Source organism: Lepidochelys olivacea (assembly GCF_965140295.1).
Source record: "Lepidochelys olivacea isolate rLepOli2 genome assembly, chromosome: 10".
In the NCBI taxonomy this organism is placed as follows: Eukaryota; Metazoa; Chordata; order Testudines; family Cheloniidae; genus Lepidochelys; species Lepidochelys olivacea.
In genome coordinates, this window is record NC_140420.1 from 49,919,359 (window position 1) to 49,943,342 (window position 23,984).

A 23,984-nucleotide genomic window follows, 5' to 3' on the forward strand; every position below is an offset into this window, starting at 1 on the left:
TAAAAATCTATGCAGTATTTCCAGTCTGAATTTGTCAAGCATCCGGCCAATGGATCATTTTGTTCTTTTCTCTGCTAGACTGAAGACCTATTTTTAAATATTTTTTCCCCATGTAGGTACTTATAAACTGTGATCAAATCACTCCTTAGCCTTCTCTTTGTTAAGCTCAGTAGAACGAGTTCTTTGAGGCTATCACTATAAAGCACGTTTTCTAACCTTTTAATCATTCTCTTGGCTCTTCTCTAAACCCTCTCCAGTTTACCAACATCCTTCTTGAATTGTGGATGCCAGAACTGGACACAGTATTCCAGCAGCAGTTGCACCAATATCAAATTAAGAGGTAAAATAACCTCTCCACTCCCATTTAAGATTTCCCTGTTTTATCCCTCCAAGGACTGCATTATCTTTTTGGTCACAGCATCACACTGGGAGCTTGCATTCAGCTGATTATCCACCACAACCCCAAAATCTTTTTCAGAGTCACTCTCACCAGAATAGAGTCCCTCATCATGTAAGTGTGGTCTACAATCTTTGTTCCTAGGGGTATAAATTTAGCCATATTAAAATATATCACTTGCTTGGGCCCAGCTTACTGAGCAATCCAGATTGCTCTGTGTCAGTGACCTGTCCTTGTCCTTATTTACCAGTCCCCAATTTTTGTGTCATCTGCAACGTTTATCCAGCAGATTCTCATGGCTGTGTTGTAGCAGAAGTGGTGAGTAGAATGGACTTTCACTTTGAATGGTTCCTAACAAGTTGTCTTCCCTCAACAAAAGTCAGTAATGGGACAATTTAGGTTTCTTGAACCCCTCAAAATTGCATCTTCCAATCTCATTTATGGTCGGCCTCATGCTCTACTTCCGTCAACATCAGCTGTATAAGTCTCCTGTAAAAATGTAGCTTCTTCTGCATGTTGGATGTGACCCCACCATTGTAGTCATCTTGGTCTCAACTGCTGCAAGACTATCTAAGTATCTCATCATTTGTCATTAAATCAAACCAATGGATGTTAAGAATATTCTGTAACTTTTGACATTGAAAACTATTTAGTTCCCTCTCCAACCATGTTTCTGCTCCATATAATAGAGTTTTCATCTCTACTGCACTGAACATTCATATATTAGTTGTCACACAAACATCCCACCCAATGCTTAATTTGTGCCAGGGCTGAGCCCTGGCATCTCTTGGCTTGGCAGTTCATAGCCTTTCACCTCCAGGCTTGCCGCATCAATTATGAAAGTAAAAAAAACTGCTTGAGCCCCAGCACCTAAATGCTTTGAGCCCTGGCACCTCTTTCATTACAAATTAAGCACTGATCCCACCACCCAAACAGAGGCCTGTGAAGATGCTGCAATGCCACTGACGCAAAACCAATCCGATGTGCGACTTTTTTGGGTAAGGAAGTCCTGCTGTCAAATAACTATCCAGATAGATAATGACATTGAATGGGTGAATAGTTTTGCAAGTTATATGCAGCATTGGCAGGTTATTGGTTTCTGTTTTATAGGAGGCATGCATAACTTGGTTTTATCACCACTGAACTTAAGTCCCATAGATTCTGCAGTTTTTCGCAACTCTTCCAACATTAGCTGTTGTTGGTCAATAGTCCCTCCAAGTAAAGCATCATCATCTGCATACTCGAGATCCTCTAAAGATGAATCTTTAAATTTCATGCCTCCTACTTTGGCCTGAGTCAGCTTTGTAATCAGATAGTTGATCTTTATCAGTGATGATTTTAAGTTTTCTTCCAGGTAACTGATGAAAATGTTAAATAGTAACATTTAACAGCAGCTGACAAGAATGACCCTCATTTGTGTGACTTCATTGAAACTCCAAGAACCGATCCTTGCTGGACCCAGCTGGAAACACACCTGTTCAGTGATGATTCCCTGTTTACAGTTACATTTTGAGACCTATCAGTTAGCCAATTTTTTAATCCATTTAATATGTGCCATGTTAATTTGATATTGGTCTACTCTTTTAATCAGAATACCATGAGATACCAAGTCAAATCCCTTACAGAAGTCTATAAGTTTATTATTATATCACTTCAACACTATTATCTTTAATCAAACTTATAATCTCATAAAAAATCATTAGTTTGACAGGATCTATTTTCCATAAATCCATTTTGACTGGTATTAATTGTATTACTCAACTTTAATTCTTTATTAATCGAGTCCAATATCAACAGTACATTATCTTGCCTGCAATCAATGTCAGATTGACAGACCTATAATTATCCAGGACATGCCATTTACCCTTTTTTAAATACTGCTACAAAATTAGCTTTTTTCCAATATTCTGGAACTTCCCTAGTGTTCCTAGACTTGTTGAAAATCAATGTTAGCCATCCAGAAAGTTCCTCAGATAATTCCTTTAAAAAGTCTTGGATATAAACTACCTGGGCCTGCTGACTTAAAAATGTCTGACTTCAGTATCTGCTGTTTAACATCCTCACGAGATACTAGTGAAATGGAAGGAGTGATAGCCTCATCGTATGGTATGACTACAACATTCATTTTTTCTTCAATAAATATTTCTGTTTTGTATTTAACATTTCTGCCTCTTCTGAATTATTATTGATAATTCTACCATTTCCATCTAGTAATGAACCAATACCATTGTTAAGATTCTTTCTGTTTCTAATACACTTTAAAAACTCCTCCTAAATGTCTCTAACTCCGCTGGCAATAGATATTGCCTTGAGTCCCTTTGCTTCCCTTATCAATTTTTTACAATTCCTAGCTTCTGATTTATATTCATTACTATCACCTTCCCCTTTCTTCCATTTTTATTTATTTATTTATTATAACTGCCTTCACTTCCCCTCTAAAGCAGGTCAGTTTTTAAACCAATACAGCCTTCTTCCTTGATTGTGGGATTGTGGCTTTTGGGGCCTCTAGTAAAGTGTTCTTAAACAATTCCCAACTATCATTTACATTTTTCTGGTTAAACTCTTCCCCTGCAGCTGAAGTGTTTTCAGGATTGTGAAACTGGCCCTCTTAAAGCCCCAAGTACATATGTTACTGGTCTGGACTTTATTCTGTTTGCACTTTACAAATGTGATCAAGTCATGATCAACTGTACCTAAGCTACCATTTTTAGTTCTGTGATCAATTCCTCCTTATCTGTCAAAAGAAGGTCAAATATAGAATTTTCTTAAGAAACTATCATCTATAATATTTAGAAATTCCAAGGATGTTTTAATACTGGCAGCATTTGACTTCCAACATATGTCATTCAAACTGAAGTCCCCCTTGATCATGCAGCTTTTGTTCCTACCCATTATAAATAGGTGCACAAGGAAGTGGTCATCCTGTTCCCTAGTGTAGTTTGGTGGTCTGTAGCAGACAACAACTAATACCCCATCTTGTGCTTTATTTATTAGGACATTGATCCATATTTGGTCAAGGTCATTTCTTTGTGAGTTGCCAGTGACTCGGAAACAGGTAATGCCATTTTTGACATAGTGCCACTCCCCCCCCCCCCTTTTTCCGACATGATCCTTCCTAAATAGGTTATAACCGTTGATTTTAACATTCCAGTCATGTAACTCATCCCACCAGGTTTCAGTAACACCAGGTAAATCAAATTTGTGCTCATAAATAAGCAAATCCAATTCCTTTTGTTTGTTACCCAGGATCTTGCAATTGGCTTACATAGACAATTAAAGAATTTTTTCGCTTCATATCCTTCAGTTCCTTGGCTTAATTTTGTTCTCAACAGTCATGGTATTCTTTTGCAAAGTCTAATGCTGTAGCATGGTTTGGGAAATGAGTTAAAAGGCTGTTTGTTTTGTCCTATGTATTATGAATCTGGAGCTATGTCTACACTGCAAAAAGAGGTGTGTTTTTACCTAGTAATAGTTATCTTGAGGTCAGGTCTACACTTTTTCTGGTATAATAATGTCAGGGGTGTGATTATTTGTATGCAATTTTTATATCCGCAAAAGCCTTAACATACAGCCAAATATACCAGCAAAACCCTCTTTTGATGCTACACCTCAGGAAACTGGTATAAGCACAGTTCTGCCAGTATAAGCTGTGTTTATACTAAGAGGGTTTCCCAGTGTAGCTGTTACTAGCAAACCTTTTCTAGTGTACACTAGATCCTACTGGGGACAAGGCACAGAAAACTTTTATTTCCGTGCAGCTAGTTGAGGTCAACCCTATATCCCGCACCTGGGATTGACCAAGCTACGCCAGGTTAAAAACTATGTTGGGGGAATGCAACTAGGCCCCCAATAGGGGAGCTTAGTCAGGACCAAATCTGATGTCAGGTTAGAACAGGGGTAGGCAACCTATGGCATGCGTGCCAAAGGCGACACGTGAGCTGATTTTCAGTGGCACTCAAACTGCCCGGGTCCTGGCCACCGGTCCTGGGTGCTCTGCATTTTAATTTCATTTTAAATGAAGCTTCTTAAACATTTTAAAAACCTTATTTTACTTTACATACCACAATAGTTTAGTTCTATATTACAGACTTATAGAGAGAGACCTTCTAAAAACGTTAAAATGTATTACCGGCACGCGAAACCTTAAATTAGAGTGAATCAATGAAGACTCGGCCCACCACGTCTGAAAGGTTGCCGACCCCTGGGTTAGAACATACAATTAAAAAATGTGGAGACCAAATTTGCTAGTTCCTTTAGGTGTATTATGATCCATCATAAATTTAGCAAAGACTTTGCTTCTGATGCCATGATGCTTAGTTGTATGCGAACTATAAGAAAATACAAACACCCTCAGAATCACTTATAACATTTGTATCATAAAGTTGAAAACAAAATAAAGCAAGTAACATAATGGCTTTAAACATATAACTAAGGTTTTTAACTCATTTTTATTTAGGTAGGTGGTAAATCCATTCATCAAACCCATAATGAGAGCCATGAAAATATAGGTTAGTTGAAAGTCCACAACTTTTCAACAGGTAACTGTGACTGAAAAAGTACACTTCATTCCTTAGTCTCTCCAACAAGACCCATATTCCTACACCAGCCTAACAAAATCTAAACTACAAAGGGACCTACGCAGTATAACCACTTCTGCCCTCTATCGTCTGACAGCTTCTCACTGCCTCATTTCATGTCAATTCTAATCTAGTTATAGATCCTATAATGGGATCCATGTGCATGGTCCCTTACTCTTTCATAGAGTCTTGCTGACTTCAAAGTACAATGTGCAGACACTTTCAAAGATCAGGGCCTTAGAGTGGAGAACAAGAGCTCTGCTGTAAAGTGACCATGCAGGAAAGCAACTTTTCAAATCATTTGAGCAGCAAATCAAAGAGCAACTTGTTGATGTGCACAATACAGAAAAATTCAACATGACCTGTACTGTTCTATATGTATGTTCTTATACTGTGCTTATCAACGAAGTATCTGAGCTCCTTCCTTTATTCACCATGTATAAATATAGCACATCTTTCAAAGTCTGTTATGAATTTTGCTTTGTATTTGAGAGACTCGAGTATATGCTCAGTGCAGGACTCTCAGTATTTTAAGCACTGCAGAGAAATGCATGGCAGATGTGGGTTTGCAGAAGAGGATGGCAGAATGGGACGGGGGGAGGAAAAAAGAGGGGAGATAGCGTACATGAGAAGAGACAAGGAAAGGAGAAGCAGAGGCAGGCAAAGAATAAAAAGAAAATAAGCTAACCTGCTAGAAAAGGCAGGGCTTAACCCGCTTCTGCTGCTTCTTTATTACAGGACAACTCCCCACTTTAGCTGGAGTTGTGAATGCTCAGCACATCTGAAAATCAGGCTCTCCAACTCATTTGCTGAGTGTAACTCTGTGGTCCTGAGGAGCCGGGGAATACTCCTGAGTTCAAGCATGGATCCACTTTGCAGCACAAAAGGACTGTTTCCCTTAAACCTCAAAGGGCACATGTTTGGCTGTGAATCAGCCATAACGTGCCAAGGCACCATCACTGTGCACGTCACCCAACCAGGACAAGGGCAATCTAGCCTGGTGGTCGTGGTGAGCGTCAGGAATCAAGGACTAGGGTCAGAAGCTGGAGCCAAGGGTCAAGCAGTAGGTCAGGAGCTAGATACCAGAGTCGAGTCTATCAAGCTGGAGTCAGTAATCAGAGCCAAGGGTCAAACCAGAGGTCAGGAACTGGAGCAAGCAGAGTAGCAGGCAAGGAGGATTCAAGGCAGAGGAAGGACAGAAGCAAGGCTGGATGCAAGCATCTAGGACCAGGTAACACAGGAGCAGGCACAGTGGTGGGCATGAGCATTGAGCAGCCAGCAAGCTGCTGCTGATTTACAAGCTGGCCTGCTGGCCCTTCTAGCCAATCAGGTAGCCTGCAGCAGGCCAGCTGTAGTGATGAGGCTGCCTGGAGACTAGCTCTACTGCACGCCCTGAGTCCTAACAGCAAACCACCATTCAGCACTTGCAAACTCAGTGTAGCTTGTTATTCAGTTGAAAAGCCTTGCTGTTTTTAAAAACCTTTGGGGACATCCTTTCCCACTTGTGTGAAACGTACGGATGTTTTTCATATCTTTGCCACTTTTGCCCAAATATGACAATCTGGTCTCTCAGGCTTCAGAGCGATGTTCAAGTCCAAAGCCTGGAGAAAGTTAAAAGTCCTAAACCTGTCCTCTCTCCTCCCCAATCTAACATTCATGCAGATGAGACTTTGACTACAATTTTAGGTTGCAGCCATGCAAATATCTCAAGCTTTATTTTAATTAAAAGCTCTGAAAACCTTGACCATACTTGCACTGATATACCCTACTCCTCCCTTTGAAGTTCTTGTCTGGTGGCCTCTTTTTCCAGTTCTTTCACTAGGGCCTCCCAAACCCCTGCATCCCAAATGCACCAATGATGGGAGGTCCCAAAGTACACTAGAGGATAAAGGTGATTAAAATATAAGGGGAGGCCAGCCAGTCTCTCCACTCCTTCCCTGTCATAAGACCCAAGGTGGACAGTTGGGATTCTAGGGTGAACATGCTTGGAGAAAAGCCCATTGTAAGGGAGATGGGCTCAGTCTTCTGTTTCCTTTAATGTGTTGTAACAAATTAGCCAGTGCCCTGGCTAAAGCCCCCACCCAACCAATGAGTTAAATTTGGACTACAAGGCTAGAGAGGGATACACTCACTCCACCCCAAATCGGAAGTAGCTTCCACAGCTGCAGAGCTCCAAGAACAAGCAGCTACAGTGCCTAAATTTGCCTGGATCAGGCTATCTGTATAAAATAACTTTGTGCAGCTGAACATTAGCCAACAGTTTGAGAGGCTACTTATTATTTTTAAGAAGGAAACTGGACTGTTTGCTTGCTATTACCATGGTAACCAGCAGCAACTTCTCTTATACTAGGAAATGGAATTGCCACAGCAGAGCCCCCTCAGATCTCTGACTGCGAGAGGCTTCACGATTAGTGTAGGCCAGACATGGCCATCTTCAGTACCAGTTCACAAAGAGTGATTGGCACTTCCTGGAGCGCATTCCCACATAGGCCAAGTCTCAACTGTGCTTTCTGAACTAGTGTTGAAAATGTTTTTGTTTGTCCTTCATTGACATAAATACTGAAGTCAGTACCAGAACAGGATAATCTACTGATAAAAGCCACTGTTCAGGGTGCTACTGCCAATGGGATAAAGATGGAGACACCATGTTTTCATCTTCTTGTTGCTTAACCGGTTTTGTTACTAAAATCCTGTTTAGCTCACTGAGTGCCTGTAGTCAGATCTCATTCAACATTGATGCTTTATTATATGGTTGCCCCCCTGCCAATCAGTAGCAGATGTTTGGGAGCGGGGGAGGAGGAGGGGAGAGAGGCTTACAGATCAGTTTCCCAATGGAGGAGAAATCAGTGATGTGGAGTCTGGGGAAATTCTAAATATGGCTTGTCTTATTGAGACATATACACCAGCCCTGGGACAGAAGTGGTCACAAACTGTATGCAGGTTCTCTCTTCTTCCAGGGATCATTTTAACGCCAATGCCAAGGTCCCAGGGAGTAACTGCCACAAGAATTAATTCTAATCAGATACCAATGCAGTGAGTACTCTTTGCTGCTGGCACAGCTGCTTCTACCTAGAATCTTGTGTTACCAAAACTAACAATGCACAGCATGTCTTCTTAAGACAGAACATCTGCTCTCACGCTAAGACACAAAACGTGGAAGACTGTATAACAGCACCACTTGGCGATAACTGCCCTAATAACGTATTTGGGTACACACAAAGCAGTGGGAAAAGCTGCAGGGTTGTGGTTGTATTTGAATAGATGGCTACACCTTCTCTTGGAGTCATGGAGCAGCAAGTGGCTGGTACACAAGTAGAAATAATTGGAGAGGGAAGCCAGACAGAGATTAGGGATGCAGGTTGCTAGGCCACTGGAAGAAAAGGACAATAATCTAGTTGAATAATAGCAGGGAGTGTTTAAAAAAGGGAATGATCTACAAGCAAATTCTTCTCTTCTGTTGATAACAGATCTACATTATTATGATTTATGTTCTTTCAGAGGTTTTGTACCTTTGTACAATTTTTATCATTTTGTTTAATTATTTCTACTACTGAAAATATAATAGCTTTAAAAAGTTGGTAAAATTGATCTGACAATTGTCACTATAATTCTTAACACGTGCACAGTGCTTTTAATCTTCAAAGGGCTTTCCCATCTCCACTGCACCCCTCTGAGCAGCAGGGAGGGGTCAGTGGGCCAGCAGGCCAAGTACTGATTTAAAGTTGTGGGGACCACAGAGAAAATGGCAGGTTTGCTAGGGAGGGGTGAGGTACTGTTATATTCCCGGCTTCGATTGCCAGCCCCTTGGGGGCAGAGGTAAGGTTGTGCAGGGAGCATCAGCGTGACTCTGTGTTCCCAGCTTTTCAAACTGTTCTGTTCTGGAAGGGTAAGTGGAGCACAGAGCGCTGCTGAGTACCTGCAACTTTAACTCCATGTTAATGATGGTTTTCGTGGGTAAATTAGATTAGAACTTGTGTGGGAAAGGGTTAGAACTTGTGTGGGAAAGGATTAGAACTTGGCATTTCCTGACTCCTATTGCCTGTGTTCAGACAGCATTCTTCTCCGGATTCATTTATAAATAATATTTTTGAACTAAAATGACATTTAAAAAGCTAATACTTTTTTTTAAAAATCATCATACTTTCTGGCCTTGGTTATGGTAACTTTTCTGTTGTACAAATGGTGCCATTGAGTTATTAGTAATAACTCAACTAAGTTTCAGAGTAGCAGCCGTGTTAGTCTGTATTCGCAAAAAGAAAAGGAGGACTTGTGGCACCTTAGAGACTAACCAATTTATTTGAGCATGAGCTTTCGTGAGCTACAGCTCCGATGAAGTGAGCTGTAGCTCACGAAAGCTCATGCTCAAATAAATTGGTTAGTCTCTAAGGTGCCACAAGTACTCCTTTTCTTTCAACTAAGTTTATGTCAAAATTCCTCTTCCTACCATTTCCCCAAACATGGCTGCTTTCCTCATTGTACAGCCTTAGAATCCCCACTCAAGCCTTCTCACTGGCCAAGTAATTTGTTTGTGGTGAACCTGAAACAGCTATGATATTGAGTATCTAAGAAACCATTAGTTGTTACTTGTGATGCAGACTCCTGAACGAATACTGCTGCTAAACTCAGGCAAAAATGATTGAATGGGGTATTAGAAGGCAAGAACGTCTCCATTATCACTGGAGGCCAGGCCTTCGTTGTGTTGGATCCAATTTAGGAGAGGGGAACCTTTTAATTTTACCAGGGAATTATCACAGCAGACTGTCCTAGGCATGTGATGCACAGGCAGGCTGGTTTGGATAAAATACGAGTAACTTCATCCAAAACTTTACTGGAGGCTTGAAAGAGTTTGGTTACCCCTTAAGAGCTAGCCTTGAGTCTCTTCCTTTGGGGCTGAGTCTCTTCCTTTGGGGCCCAGTCTCTGCATGAATCTTTGGTTCTAAGGATCCATCTCTTGGCTGCTTGGTCCTCCCTCAAGCCTGAACTGGACAGCCAGCCATTTGACCAGTGAGTTGCCAGCCCTCCGCTCTCCCCTCTCCATGGCACACAACAGTTAGCTGCAGGCTGTACACCTAACAACCCAAGGTAGCTGTTGTAGAGAAGAGGCAGCTAGCTCATAAAGGTGAATCCTGGTGGCTGCTCCCTCTTGCCGGTGTTCACTGGTGCTGCTTAGTCTCCTGGCCTTACTCCTTTCCCGTCCCAGCTGGGCTGAGGTGAAGACCTGATCAGGCTTTCCTGTACTGCAGCTAGTTTATTCTTGCAGCTCTTCTTTAGTTCCCAGGCCACTTCTCCAGGTAGAGTGGACGTTAGAGAAGATCCCAGTCTCTAAGCTCCCTTGGGGGCAAGAAATGTGAAGTGCCCAGTGGCAACAATTGACTGTGAAGTTGGGCAGAACTGGTAGAATCGTAGAATCATCGATTTTAAGGTCAGAAGGGACCATTATGATCATCTAGTCTGACCTCCTGCACAATGCAGGCCACAGAATCTTACCCACCAACTCCTGTAACAACCCCCTAACTTATGTCTGAGCTATTGAAGTCCTCAAATTGTGGTTTAAAGACTTCAAGGTGCAGAGAATCCTCCAGCAAGTGACCCGTGCCCCACACTGCAGAGGAAGGCGAAAAACCCCAATGGCCTCTGCCAATCTGCCCTGGAGGAAAATTCCTTCCCAACCCCAAATATGGCAATGAGCTAAACCCTGACCATGTGGGCAAGACTCACCAACCAGACACCCAGGAAAGAATTCTCTGTAATAACTCAGATCCCACCCCATCTAACATCCCATCGCAGGTCACTGGGCATATCCAGTGATGAGCTGCCAGAAGCTGAAGAACCAGTTCCTTCAGTCGCTCCAAGCCTTCGGCGGCACTTCGGTGGCATGTCCTCCAGTCGCTCCGGGTCAGACCCACCGCCGAAGTGCCACCGAAGGCCTAGAGCGAGTGAGTAAAAATTCACAGGAGAGCCTCCCAAGCCGACAGCTCAGGTGGGACGGACAGGACAGTCTGGTGGGCCGCATGTGGCCCGTGGGCCGGAGTTTGCACACCCCTTTAACAACTGGTTCTAAACCGGCTTCAAAATTTAACAACCGGTTCACATGAACCAGTGCAAACCAGCTCCAGCTCACCACTGGGCATATCTACCGCTAACAGCTGAAGATCAATTAATTGCCAAAATTAGGCTATCCCATCCTATCATCTCCTCCATAAACTTATCAAGCTTAGTCTTGAAGCCAGATATGTCTTTTGTCCCCACTGCTTCCCTTGGAAGGCCGTTCCAGAACTTCACTCCTCTGATGGTTAGAAACCTTTGTCTAATTTCAAGTCTAAACTTCCTGATGGCCAGTTTATATCCATTTGTTCTTGTGTCCACATTGGTACTGAGCTTAAATAATTCTTCTCCCTCCATGGTATTTATCCCTCTGATATATTTATAGATAGCAATCATATCTCCTCTCAGCCTTCTTTTGGTTAGGCTAAACAAGCCAAGCTCTTTGAGTCTCCTTTCATAAGATAGGTTTTCCATTCTTCTGATCATCCTAGTTCACACTGGCATGGGCATTTGGGGGTCTATTAGGCTGTTTGCTGCATGTCACAGTTCTGCTTCTGTGATTTGGCAGATGCAATTGTGTCTGGGAGGAAGGTTCCCTTGGCTGCTTTTCTGTCTGCAGTGTAGGTCTGCCAGTGGTTCTTTGTCAGTAGGCCAACTGTTCTTGGACTGGGGCTGTGTAGGTTTTATGCCCCTTTTGCCTTCCTGCTTCATTTCATGTAAGTTCTTCAGAGAATCACTGTGACTTGTGGGAGCCATGGGGGTATTTTTCAACTAGTTCATCAGTCACTTCAGTCAGCAGTTGTTGGTAATGTTCCATCAGATTTAACATCTTGGCCTTGCCATTGTTTGTCTGGGGCGTTCTGGATGTTCTCTGGGATTGGGTATTTATGGGGTTAAATTTTCCTCCCTTGTACCAACCTAAAAAACTAGGAGTAATGGGATGAAATTAAGAGAGGGAACTCTTAGGCTGAGTATCTGGAAAAGCTTCCTGACATTGATCTCTACTGGAATATGAAATAATCTCCCAAGAGAAGTGATGGAAAGCCCCTTCCCTAGAGACATTTAAAACTGGACTGGATAAAAGACTAGGGCACAATCTTGTTCTGGCAGGAAGATAGACTGAGTGACCTGTGATGGGTTTTTGGTTTGGTTTTTTTTTTTTTTTCCATCTCTAGCTTTTATGATTCTATATATGGCATGACACAGGAAGTTCACTGAAGTGCTCTGCAAGAAAAACTGAAGCTGTTTTTCCTGCTAATTGTTGAATATGAGTCACAAATTCAAATGCTTAGCAAAATCCTTAGGTTACATTTCAGATTTACTGTTGCCCAGATGCAGCTTCAAAAGCTGCATTTGAACACGCCGAGACATTTTATTCCTGGTTCAGTCTAAATTTTGGAATACTATTGGGCGTGACCGGATGACACTATTTCAAATAGATTTAAAAGTTTTGTTTCATTTAATGGCTAGGCAATTAGAATGTGGAATGTGAGGTTAGTTGTGGTGCAGTTCTTTTAGAAACTTTTTGACTATCACTAGTATGTTTGTTTGCTCTCTGAGTCTCTCTGACTCTGTCTCAGCTTCTTAGGTGCAGAATTGCTGTCTCCAGCATATATCCAGGCAAGCAAACAAAAACATGACATGGTGTCAAAATATAGGCTATAAAAACTGTATATTATATTTTCATTAGTCATGCCATTATGTGCCATGCTTAGATCTCAGTTTTGTCTGGTTTATACCCCAATATCCTGAACAAGAGTCCCTTCTCAGTCAATCTGTGTAGCTCTTTAAACAATCAGAGAGGATACTGAGTGATGAAAGGTACTTTCTCTCCTTCTCAACACCAATATACCACTACATTGAGACATCTGGGACAATATGCATCATAGAGAAGAGGATCACTACCACTAGGCTGGCCATGGTTTTATAGAAACATTCCTCTTTAAACGAGCTTTTCAACACATTGTGCCAGTGTATTCACCTCTTTGTCCATGACAAAGTAGTATAAATACCAGTGTAAAGTAGAGATGGGCCTGAACCCAAGCCCTGGATATGAACATCCCCAAACTTTAGGGAAATTCAGATTCATATCCCAGTGCTGAAGCCTGGGCCCTATCTTTAGATCAAATTTCCATAGGTTATCTACTGAAGTTGTAGAACAGCAGCCAAAGCCCTCCATTTCTCTATGCACGATCTCTGCTGGCCCTACTTTGCCAGGAAGGAAATTTTGAAGAAATTTTCTTGTAAGTCCTGCACTTTTAAAAGGCATACAGATTTACTGGAGACGAAACAGTCCATCATTAATCCACTCTCTCAATTCTGAAACCACTAGTCTTTTTTTTTTCTTTTTTCATTTTCACTCTATGAAATGAACCATCAGAATGTTTAAAACCATCTTCAACGGAAATTGCAAGAAACTGATTTTCCCAGCCAAAAGAATTCTTCCATATTCCTTTTAACTTACTGGATTTTCTTACAGACCCACAGCAAAGGAAAGGGAGAGCATGTGAAGAAAAATAATGCCAGACATGTCCCTTAGTATGAGCCTCAAATCTTTCCGCAGCTTTTTACTGGGCTCATCTAAGAGTTCAAATTAATGGCCAGAGTCAAATTCAGCATTTCCCCATAGGCCCTTTAATCTGGGATATGTCACAGCATATGAGGGCCAGTGAAACAGGTGATTGATTGGTACTTGCATGCTGTGATGGTGCCCAGGAAATAATCCATGGGTTTGAGGTCAGATTTTTCATTAAAAACTAACAGAAATTCATATGCACATTGAGGGAAGTGAGTGATAAATTGACCAAACCAGTAGGATGCAATTAAGAAATCAGATCTGGGCTGGAGGGGGTGAGTGACCCTGGGGATCTTTAATGCAGGTTTGTATAGATTGGAGTCCACTCTTTCAGCCCTAACTACTGTGACCCCAAATCTTCATCCTCTTCCACCTTAATACGCCATTACTACTACTTATTACTTATGGCTGTAATGACAGGATGTCTCATTACTGCCGCGTCAATCAGTAATAGCATCAGTCTTGCAGCACTGTTTAGGAAGTAGAATTCCCTGCCGACGCATACCTCTCCTCCTTCCCCGCATCTTATACATACTGTCAGCAAACAGTAGAGGGCATGGAGAAGCACCATGTGTTGTTTTAGCATGCTGCAGTACATTAATTAATAGATCTGAAGCGTGAAAGCCTTTCAAGTGGCTCTAGAACTTGGCCTATATTTTTAATATAAGCTTTACCAAGATTTCTAGATCTGCCCAAGTCCCAATCTCTCTTCCCTTTCATTCCTTCACAGACCAGTTGCAGAGGTCAGTAATACTGAAAAAAAACTTGTTCAGGAAACTCCCAGTAACAACTGCCATTTTATTACCAAGCTGCCAAGAGGGGCCAAATGGAGAAAGAATGTTTCATGAGATGAACTGAGCTTTACTAGATAATAAGGCTTCCCAATCCAACTGAAACGTTCGCTTAGTTCAGTGTGAAATGCACGTTCCTGACCCTTTCTACAGTGAAGCCATGTATCTGATATATCGAACAGGAGGCACTTTAATGCAACGAACTTGAAAAAGACTTACTTGATTTCGGTTTGTCCCCCTGCTTTTCGGGCAATTTGAACCAGCTCTTTCCCATATCTCTCTTCTGCTTGTGCCCTGTTAACAAAATTCCTTAGTTATTTTCTTGATTGATTCTTGATTGATTGAAACATTGATTCTATTAACAACTCCTGTAAGTCCCCTCCATCTTATCAGTAGTCTTGGTCAACCTATGCATAGATCCAGCACTCACCCCAGCCCCCAAAACCATGAGGTTTAAAAAAAATGCATTTTGCCCTCTGATTTTAGGACCTTTAAAGGTTCAAATTCTGTGCAACTTTCATTAAAAAAACATGCATCTGAAGAAGTGGGTTTTTTACCCATGAAAACTTATGCCCAAATAATTCTTTAGTCCTTAAGGTGCCACCGGACTCGTCATTTTTTAAAAAAAAACACTTAGAAACCCAAGTTGCTTTTGGAAATGGGACTGAGGCTCCTAAGTCAATTGGGCACTTTTGAAAGTTATCTCCTTTATCCAAAAGGAATTCCCAGACAAGTGTATGGCTATTTGGCCTAACAGGCCCCATTAATCTTAGCCTCATTTCCCTGATTTGTCACTCTGTCCTTTGTTGTTTATCTGGCACAAGTAGTACACCAGGTGTTCTCCATATGGATTCAGACAAGTCCCTGCCACAATAAGATTATTTGATTGATTGTGTCTTTAAAGACACCTAGTTGCCTTTCAAATACTTCTCTGTACATACTTGCTGTGATAGGCCTTATTTTACAACCTGCTGCACTCGATTTCAGATTTTGAAAACATTATTCTGCTGACATTTCACATCTTTACCAATGCCTTCTATGGTCTGCCCGTTTATTGCTGCAGTCCACCCCAAAGGTGAATGCCCTTTCAAAGTGGTGGTTGATGGGCACACGCAGCTGCGTATGTGCAAGTGGTTTTGGATCCTCTGGGACAAAAGGGAACTAAATATCAAGTATGGTCCCAGCAGCACTTCACTACCTTTGTTTAACAGGGTAGATTTGCAAGAGATGCCTTCAAAGTGAAACTGACTAGACTACTTTAATTGGATAAAGTGAGAGGAAATGCAGAGTAAAGAGTGAAAAGTAAATTCATTTTTTATTTCTCTTTTAAAAATAAGAGATGGTGTCATTGCCCTAGATAAGGACTTCGGCTCCAATCCTCACCTGCGTTTGGGCCTTTTGCTCCACTGGAGCAGCAGCATAAAGCAGCCCCACAGCCAATGTATCCAGCCCTGGGATGATCACCCAAGTGTAGGCGAATCCTCAGGTAGCATAAAACTTGCATAGGGGCTCTATGCCAGAGGCCCCTCCTTGCATCTGGGGGAGGGGCATGGCTAGGGAAAAGGGTTGTAGCCAGGGCTCCCCAGTAATTCTCCACCTGCTGCAATGGCCCCTCGGGGCTAGACCTGCACAGGATCAGGGGAGTGTACAGCCATCTTTCTGCACATGCACCCTGGATGCACTGTGTGTTTTATGGCCCCAAATGAGGACTGGAGCCACTTTATTATTTTTTAAGATATTAATTTTAACCTGGCCGTCTCTCTTTTTTAAATACAGAAAATATCTAAGTTTTCATTTGTAATTGCTGCCTTAATTCCACATACAGGAAATTGGCTCAAGCAAATGTGTATATTACACACACTCCTTGTGTTTTAAACTTTTGCAAAGCAAAAACCACAGCACAGTGCATTGCAAAACTACGAGTGCTTATGCAACTACTAGAGGCCCTTGGCAGTAATGCCATGTCAGTTTTCAAAAGAGGGTGATGCCTGGACTACCAAAAGCATTTTAAGTGAGAACTGGAGTTGCTAAGGAAGTATTGAAAACAGACATCTAAGAGCTTTGAGCCTTTACTGTTTGAAGTGGGATCTTATCATACATTAGCTTATTGTGTCCCCTTGTATATGTGCAGCTCAGAGAGCAGATAATTTTTTTACATGGTGACAAGAGTCTTATTCTCTTCTCTCTAATAATGTTCTTAGAAGCCAGTTGGCTTATGATTTGTATGCAATACATGTCTGTTCTGAAGAAGGGGACTGTGTTTGAATAATAATAGTTGTACAGCAAGGAGCAGACAATTAGACAGTTTATAGTTCTCCTCCCTGCACATAGGAAAAGAGTGATTCATCTTTGTTCTGTTAAAACATTCTGATTCTTCTGTGATTATAGGCAAGAAAAACTAGATAATCATCCATGAACAAAAACTGCATGGTAAATTGGGGGGTTTGTGATAGGGCTCTTTGTTTGTTTTGAATTGGAGATGGGGAATCTTTTAAACTCAGGTGGTGCTATGGTGACCAAAGAGTTTTGCCAGCTCTCATGATACTGCTGTTTTTCCGAAAGCCCCAGGTCCTGCAGTTGGGTGATTTGCATGAGACTCTCAGCTTACGTTTTTTTAATGAAAGTTGCACAGAATGTGAACCTTTAAAGGTCCTAAAATCAGAGGGCAAAATGCATTTTTTTTAAACCTCATGGTTTTGCGGGCCGGGGTGAAGGAATGACTTATGACTTTTGAATTTCCATGTTTGACAGTGCTGGATCTATGCATAGGTTGACCAAGACTACTGATAAGATGGAGGGGACTTACAGGAGTTGTTAATAGAATCAATGTTTGGGCCCCATAAAGGAGAACTGCAGTTCTCATTTAAAACAAAGGGTAGGTTTCTAAGCCTTTGTGAAGAGAGCCTGAAAACATAACCAGACTGAAAGGAACAGGGATGGAAGGACCTAACAATCTTACATGCATAGCATTTATGTAAAATGAGTGAGTTATATTTGCTGTTTGTCCCAAAGAAACATTGTCCTAATCCTCCCCATAACCTTATGCCATCCTTGTGCATAGAACAGAATGTGAACAGAATTTGTTTGCATTTGAAATAGGTGGCAAAATTGCACCCGTTGTTGGTGTCAACAAGGCCCTTTCAACAGCTGCTGTGATGAAATCACTGACTATGACTCATGTGGCTTCCAAGAGTAAAGGTTTGGTTTGTCCCATCCCTCTTCTGTCCTTCTTACCAACATGCACTTGCATCACTCTTGGGAGAGGCAGCTTCAATGCATCTCTAGCCAAAAGTAGAGAGATTCTGACAGCTGCCGCAAGTGCACACATACTTACACATACAGGACTATGGGTAAGAGGAGTGGGTTGGAGGAGGGTGAGAATTCATGGAAACAACAATTCTGACAGATTTCTTCAGCTACTTGTTTCAGAATGGCTTTGAGATCAATCTTTCTCCTCCTTTGTGGAAAGTCCTTTTTGCACATACTGCAAGCCATGGTTAGGCTTATCCTGCAAATGATGGAAACCCCCCACCTCCACCCCTCCATAATCTCAATCACATATTATAATTCCTAGCTACTGCAGACACATGCAAGAAAGGGTTTGATCTCCAGAAGTTTAATGAGCCACAAAAGTCACTTTAAATGGGTACAGTTCACCTAATGCCGTTATGAGACTGCTGCGGGATTGTGTGACACAGTAAAAGACGCTTCCATTACTGATCAAGGAAATCAACCTAAACCACTTAAATGTTTGTGGGAGACTATTTACATTTCAGTGAGTTAACAGCCTTTGGGGTAGCATGATACAGCGTATGTGGTGGCTTCAAGATGTTAAATACAGCCAATTAAAACTGGAACCAAATACTGAACAGAACTTTTCTAAGTCTCAGCTAAAGATGAAGGAGAAAAATGAGACTGAAGAGTGGCCTCTGTTTCTGTGTATTTTCTAAACCAAGAACCTAATGGCAACTACCACACGTTTCTGTGGGACAACCTGTGAGAAACAGGCTGCAGATGGACACACATGTGCACAGTACGTTCAAAGAGGGTCTAGGAACAAGGATCTAGTCCTGAAAAGATGGATGAATAATATGGTCAATCCCAGAATGCCTGGGAAAGGTCTACGCAGAGCTACCATACATACCCCTGGTTACACCAAAAGAAAGATCAATTTTCAGTAATTATAGGAAATTGACCCACTGAGGCTAATAGCATATTATAATATGTGTAAGCACTGGCTTTCTGTGAACGAGGGAAAACAGTGATGTTTCGCTTCTGGATGTTAATAAAGAGGATTGATGCTTTAGTCAATAAATTGGGCGTGTGCAGTTAAGTATGTATTTACAAACACAGAACTGATTAGAGATGGGTCTGAGTGGAACTCAGGATGAAAAGTCCTTCCAAACCTCCTCCTATTGCACCCACCTCAAAAAAAATCTTGGGGAAAATTTGGATCTTAACTTTGAAACTCAGGTCTATCTCTACGTATAGTGCAACGGGAAAAATCCTGCATTGGTAGAGAGGGCTAGATGACTTAGTCTTTCCTCTTGCTCATGTCTATGATTCCTCCTGCAAACATTGTTTAACTGCATGACAAGGTGTAATTCTGACATTGTTTATTTTCATTCATTTCATTTTTGGAAATATGTCTTAAATTAGCTATGCGGAGTGTGGGGGAGGGGGATGGGTCATCATTCAAATGATTCATATGCCAGCGTGGTATCTGACTTTGCTGCTAAGAACTCGTTGGCTCTCAGATCATTTCTGTACAGACTTCTCTATTAAAAACATGTATGACTCTACTCTCCAAATCAAATTCTGAAGTGACCCGCAGAATCCTCCTGCAGCTCCTGCAAGAGTGATCAGGAATAGGCGAGATGAGTTCATAAATAGTTTTTCATACCTCCTTCACCATCACTTCTTACCTCTGTTTGAGCAAGTCCTCCACATCTTTTGCCATCTTTCTCCCATCCAACACTCGCTGGAGAAGCACCTCATAGCCCGAGTGTACAGTGAATTCCTTGCACTGAAATCACAAAGGCAAACAGTTGTGTAAGTTGATTAGCAGACACCATTCTCAAGTGCACTCGAAACCTACTGTAAGTAGTGCTAAGCAAATCAGTTTGGAAAAAATAAGAACTAACTTTAACCTCTGCCCAGAGTGTAAATCAACAGAACTTAAACAAAGTAACTTTTCAAAAATTATTTTTCTTACTGCCTCTCCATATAACGTTCTCACAAAAGGTGGGTGTGCTAACTTAGTACGAGAGAGCCTATTCTTATGTTATTGTTGCTCTCCTGCACAGCAGCAGCAGATGTCCCCAGGGTCTTGCAGGTCAGTTTCGAAGTGGTGGAGAAATTAGTGACATGGTGTTTGTTTTATTTACACACATATATCAGTCCTGGAACAAACATGGTCAAAAGGCATGTAGGCAATTTCTTCTTTCAAGAATCTCAGCCCAACACCAATGCGTAGTTCCCAGGGAGCAACTCTACTCTAAGAATTGCCGCTAATTATAGACCAAGTCAGAGAGCAAACTCTCCTGCTGCTCACAATGTTCAAATATAACAATACACAGCATGTCTTTCCAAGACTGAACATTTGCTCGTACTCTAAGAAAGAACTTGGAAGACTAAATGTAAGAGTGTCACTTGGTGACACCTGCCATAACATGACATCCCAACCCATCCAGATGCAACAAGTACTGAAATATCCTAAAGGGAGGTAGTGCATCAGATCTCCAGCCCAATTTAGCTGAATGAAAAGGTCTGACAAGACCAGAATCTGAGATGTTTCTGAAATGTTGGCATTTATCAGAAAGGGAGAAATGGTTTTGAGCACAGATCTGAAAGTCAATAGTTCCTCTGTCCTATCTCTTACACAGACACCTGTTGTAACCTTCAACTGGTCATTTAACATCTTTGCCTCTGTTTCACCACATGTAAGATAATTCTTAGGTTCCTTCCAGGGCTTTTGTGTGAACTTTCTCTGGTTGTCAGATAAGAGTTGAAGCTACAAAGTGCTATATAGAAGTTAAGCATTAATATCTGAATTTCCAAACATTCAGAGGCTCACCCTTCAGTATCTATAAGGAATGCACATTAGAAGCTACATAAATAGAATTTTCAGGAAAATATGATTATTTTAGTCCTTATCACAGTCTGTGATGATGGCACATAAGAACGGCAATACTGGGTCAGACAAATGGTCCATCTAGCCTTGTATCCTGTCTTCTGACAGTGGCTGGTGCCAGATGCTTTTAGAGGGAATGCACAGAAGAGGGCAATTATAGAGTAATCCACCCCCTGTTGTCCAAGCCCAGGTTCTAGCAGTCAGAGGTTTATTGTCCAAAGTCAACTGGATTTTTTTCTAAAGCTTACCAATGGATTAGAGAGCTTAATTATCCAGCCTAACTCAGATGATCAACCAAGTTTATCGAATAAAATATTGAATTATTTTAAAGCAAAGATGTAATATAAAAATGAACCTAGTAATAGCTCCACTAACAAGCAAATAATGCCTTTTTGTGTTTGTTTTTGGTTTCTACTCTAGCTTCATGGGGCAGGTTTTATTCTGGAAATCTGTCAGTTCTGACCCTTAGCCCTTTGGAAAAGGACTTCATGATTTGTCCTCATTCAATAATACTGTAGTCTAAAACTTCCATCAGCTAAGCCAAGAAAGTGATATACAAACACTTTCTCCAAATCAGCATTATACCTGTGTTTTAAACATTAAGGGTGAAATCCTGGCTCCATTGAAGTCAATGACAAAACTCCCATTGACTTCAGCAGGGCCAGGATTCCACCCTAGCTATGTAGTCAGAATTTCATAACCTTTAAGTATATTTGGAGTTAATTTTTATGCCAGCTATATAAGGTATTTCATTTGTACCTCGGCACATTAGATGTACTATTAGGGTGTTTTTCCTCCTTTTGAATACGTAATTTAATTATTTGGACGTTGATTTTGTGTTTGTTCCAATACAACCTCAAGCTGTTTGTCATCAGAGTATTGGTGGCATGAGAACCCATGGCATTTCCCTGTCTCTCTCCAGGAGGTCTCAGATATGCTGAAAAGGTGGAGAGACTATACTGATCACTGGTGGGTTACATTTTGAGTACTCTTGTGGAAGAGGAGCTAATGCGCACATCAGTTCTCTGAGAAGAACAGACAAAGGCATACCACTCCCAGACGATCCACTCCTGCCAGGGCTTCCCTGCAAGACAGCAACATTCTGTAATGCACTTTGTCTATAGAAAATTGATAGTCCAGTTGTAAAAGCCTGAAGAACTTGTTTCACAGCCATGAGGTTGCACTAGTGATTTTGGCCCATCTTAGTTTTTGCATGGGAGGCTCCATAACATACCATTAAAGCCTACACAGGAGAACAGCTGAAGTATTTTATCATCATCCCAACGTATCAGCTACTCTGTTTGAGCAATTCCAAAGATAATGCACAAGCTGTGAAGAATCTTCCCATCCCTAAATCCATCTCTCGCTAAAGTAGATGTGGCATCATAGGCTCTAAAAAGTTGCTGTGATGCATGGCTATGCAGTGAAATTGTAAGTGTGCACAGGGAACCTATGGAGTATTAAATTGGTCTGAAGCACTGAAAGTAGCTACCAAGAACCAGCTATTCCTTCACTGTTGCATGCAGTGATTATTTTATTTTGCATTTTTTAATTGGAGGCTTTGTAGTACCAGGGTCATTTTTACTTGCATTTGGCCACTTCTTACTGACTTGCAGATTTGTATGGAAGTGTCAATGGGGAATTAGATTCACAAAGATATGGAGGGCCACCAAGCTAGGGAAAGTCCAGAAACCAAAAAAATGTGGGAGGGAAACGGGGTCTATAAAACTGTCAAATGCTTAGAGCATAGCCCTGGGAGCCAGGACTCCTGGGTTCTGTTTCCTGGTTCTGCCACTGACTCATATTCTGGGCCCCATTTTAACTTTGAGTACTTTGGTTTATCTATCTCTAGAATGGCTATAGTATAAAAATAGGGTGCCATACACTACATGAGTATTACAATAATTAAATAGTAGTATTGCATTATGTAGCATATAAAAGCTTAAATGAGCTGGTGTACAAGCACATACAGGACATTACAGGCCCATCCCCAAATTGCTTACTGTCCAACATTAAGTTTGCAAAAGTATTCATTACCAAGGTGACCATATTTCCCTATGCTGAATACGGGGCACCTGGTAAAATTACTCGTATTCAAGCGAGTTCAACGGCAATCAATCAGAGCTATGCAGTACAAACATTTAAATTAACATCAAGTTGACTGAGCCCCATTAAAAAGATATACTGTGTAGTTGGATTCTTTTTATTTACCTTCTTATCTTTAAGGCTTTAGGGGTAAGCCCTAAGGATGCATTGTGCACCAGGGCCCAGGGGGCGGCTCAGCAGGGGAGGGTACCTAGGGGATGGAGCAGCCCTGCACTACCTGGGGGCAGGACCCAGGATGAGGGGGGTGGGTGAAGAGGGAAGCCCCTGCCTGGGGGCTGCTGTGGAGCCTGCAGGGTCAGGGCGTGAACAGGCTGGAAATCGCTTCCCCCTTTGCCCCCCGCTGCCACCACCGCCACTCCAGAGCTGAGCTGAGGGGCAGAGAAGCTTCCCCGTGCCAGCGCTCTGCGGGGCTTTGACACATGCCGGGCTCGGCTCCTCCTGGTCAGCACCCTAGGCCAGAGGGTCTTCGGCTTTCCTGGGGCGCCAGCCCAGCCAGAGGCAGGGGGGAAGGAAGGAGCCCGCCTAACAACCAGGCTGTCGGTGAGCTGCGTGCTCCAATCAGTGGCTGGGAGTAGGATGTAGGGTGACCAGACAGCAAGTGTGAAAAATCGGGACAGGGGTGGGGGGTAATAGGAGCCTATATAAGAAAAAGACCCAAAAATCGGGACTGTCCCTATAAAATCAGGACATCTGGTCACCCTAGTGAGATGTGCCCCACTGGAGGGGATATGGAGGAGCAGCGGGGCTGGGGTGGTGAAGGGGCAAAGCAGGGAGAAATCAGTGAGAGGGGGAGCACCCACTGGGTGGACAGCAGAGGCAACACGTAACTGCACTCACCAGCCACCGCAGCGCATAGCCAGCACCAGCCAGAAACAGTATGGGGGCAGGCCCTGCTGGCCAAGACCCGGCACACAACAGGGGCTACATTGACAGACCAGCAGTGGGTGTGGCTGGCCCCACGAGCTGTATCCTCACTTCGCCACCAGCCTTACACACCCACACCCATCGTTGGCCACTGGACTCCCCGCCCCACTCACCACTGGTGGGTGGGCAGCTGGTGAGTGGGATGCAGCCAGCAGCAGGACCCACCAGTACTGATGCAGGGTGAGCCAGAAAATACAGGACAATTTGCTCGTTTTTATGAAAAAGTCAGGACATCTGCAGGAGGGCTTAAATACAGGACTGTCCCTTTAGAAGCGAGACATCTGGTCATCCTATTCATTACTCTTTTAGTTCATCATCTATTCACAGACCTCAAAGGATTTATCATTTTATAAATGCCTTGACGTATTGCCTTCCTACCAGAACTACCAAGAACTAGGTCCCTTTGGCAAGACTTGAGACTCTGGAGGAACCATCT

General features: G+C 42.3%; 1 protein-coding gene across 1 annotated transcript in view; it reads right to left on the reverse strand.

The window, feature by feature from the left end:
* Positions 1-23,984, reverse strand: part of PSTPIP1 (proline-serine-threonine phosphatase interacting protein 1) — a 93,536-nt gene that overhangs the window by 44,809 nt on the left and 24,743 nt on the right. The window contains exons 2-3 of the mRNA XM_084640957.1: positions 19,311-19,411; positions 14,605-14,679 (exon numbers count right to left, since the gene is read on the reverse strand). Coding sequence (XP_084497083.1) covers positions 14,605-14,679; positions 19,311-19,411 — 176 coding nt within the window. The remainder of the gene's footprint in view (positions 1-14,604; positions 14,680-19,310; positions 19,412-23,984) is intronic.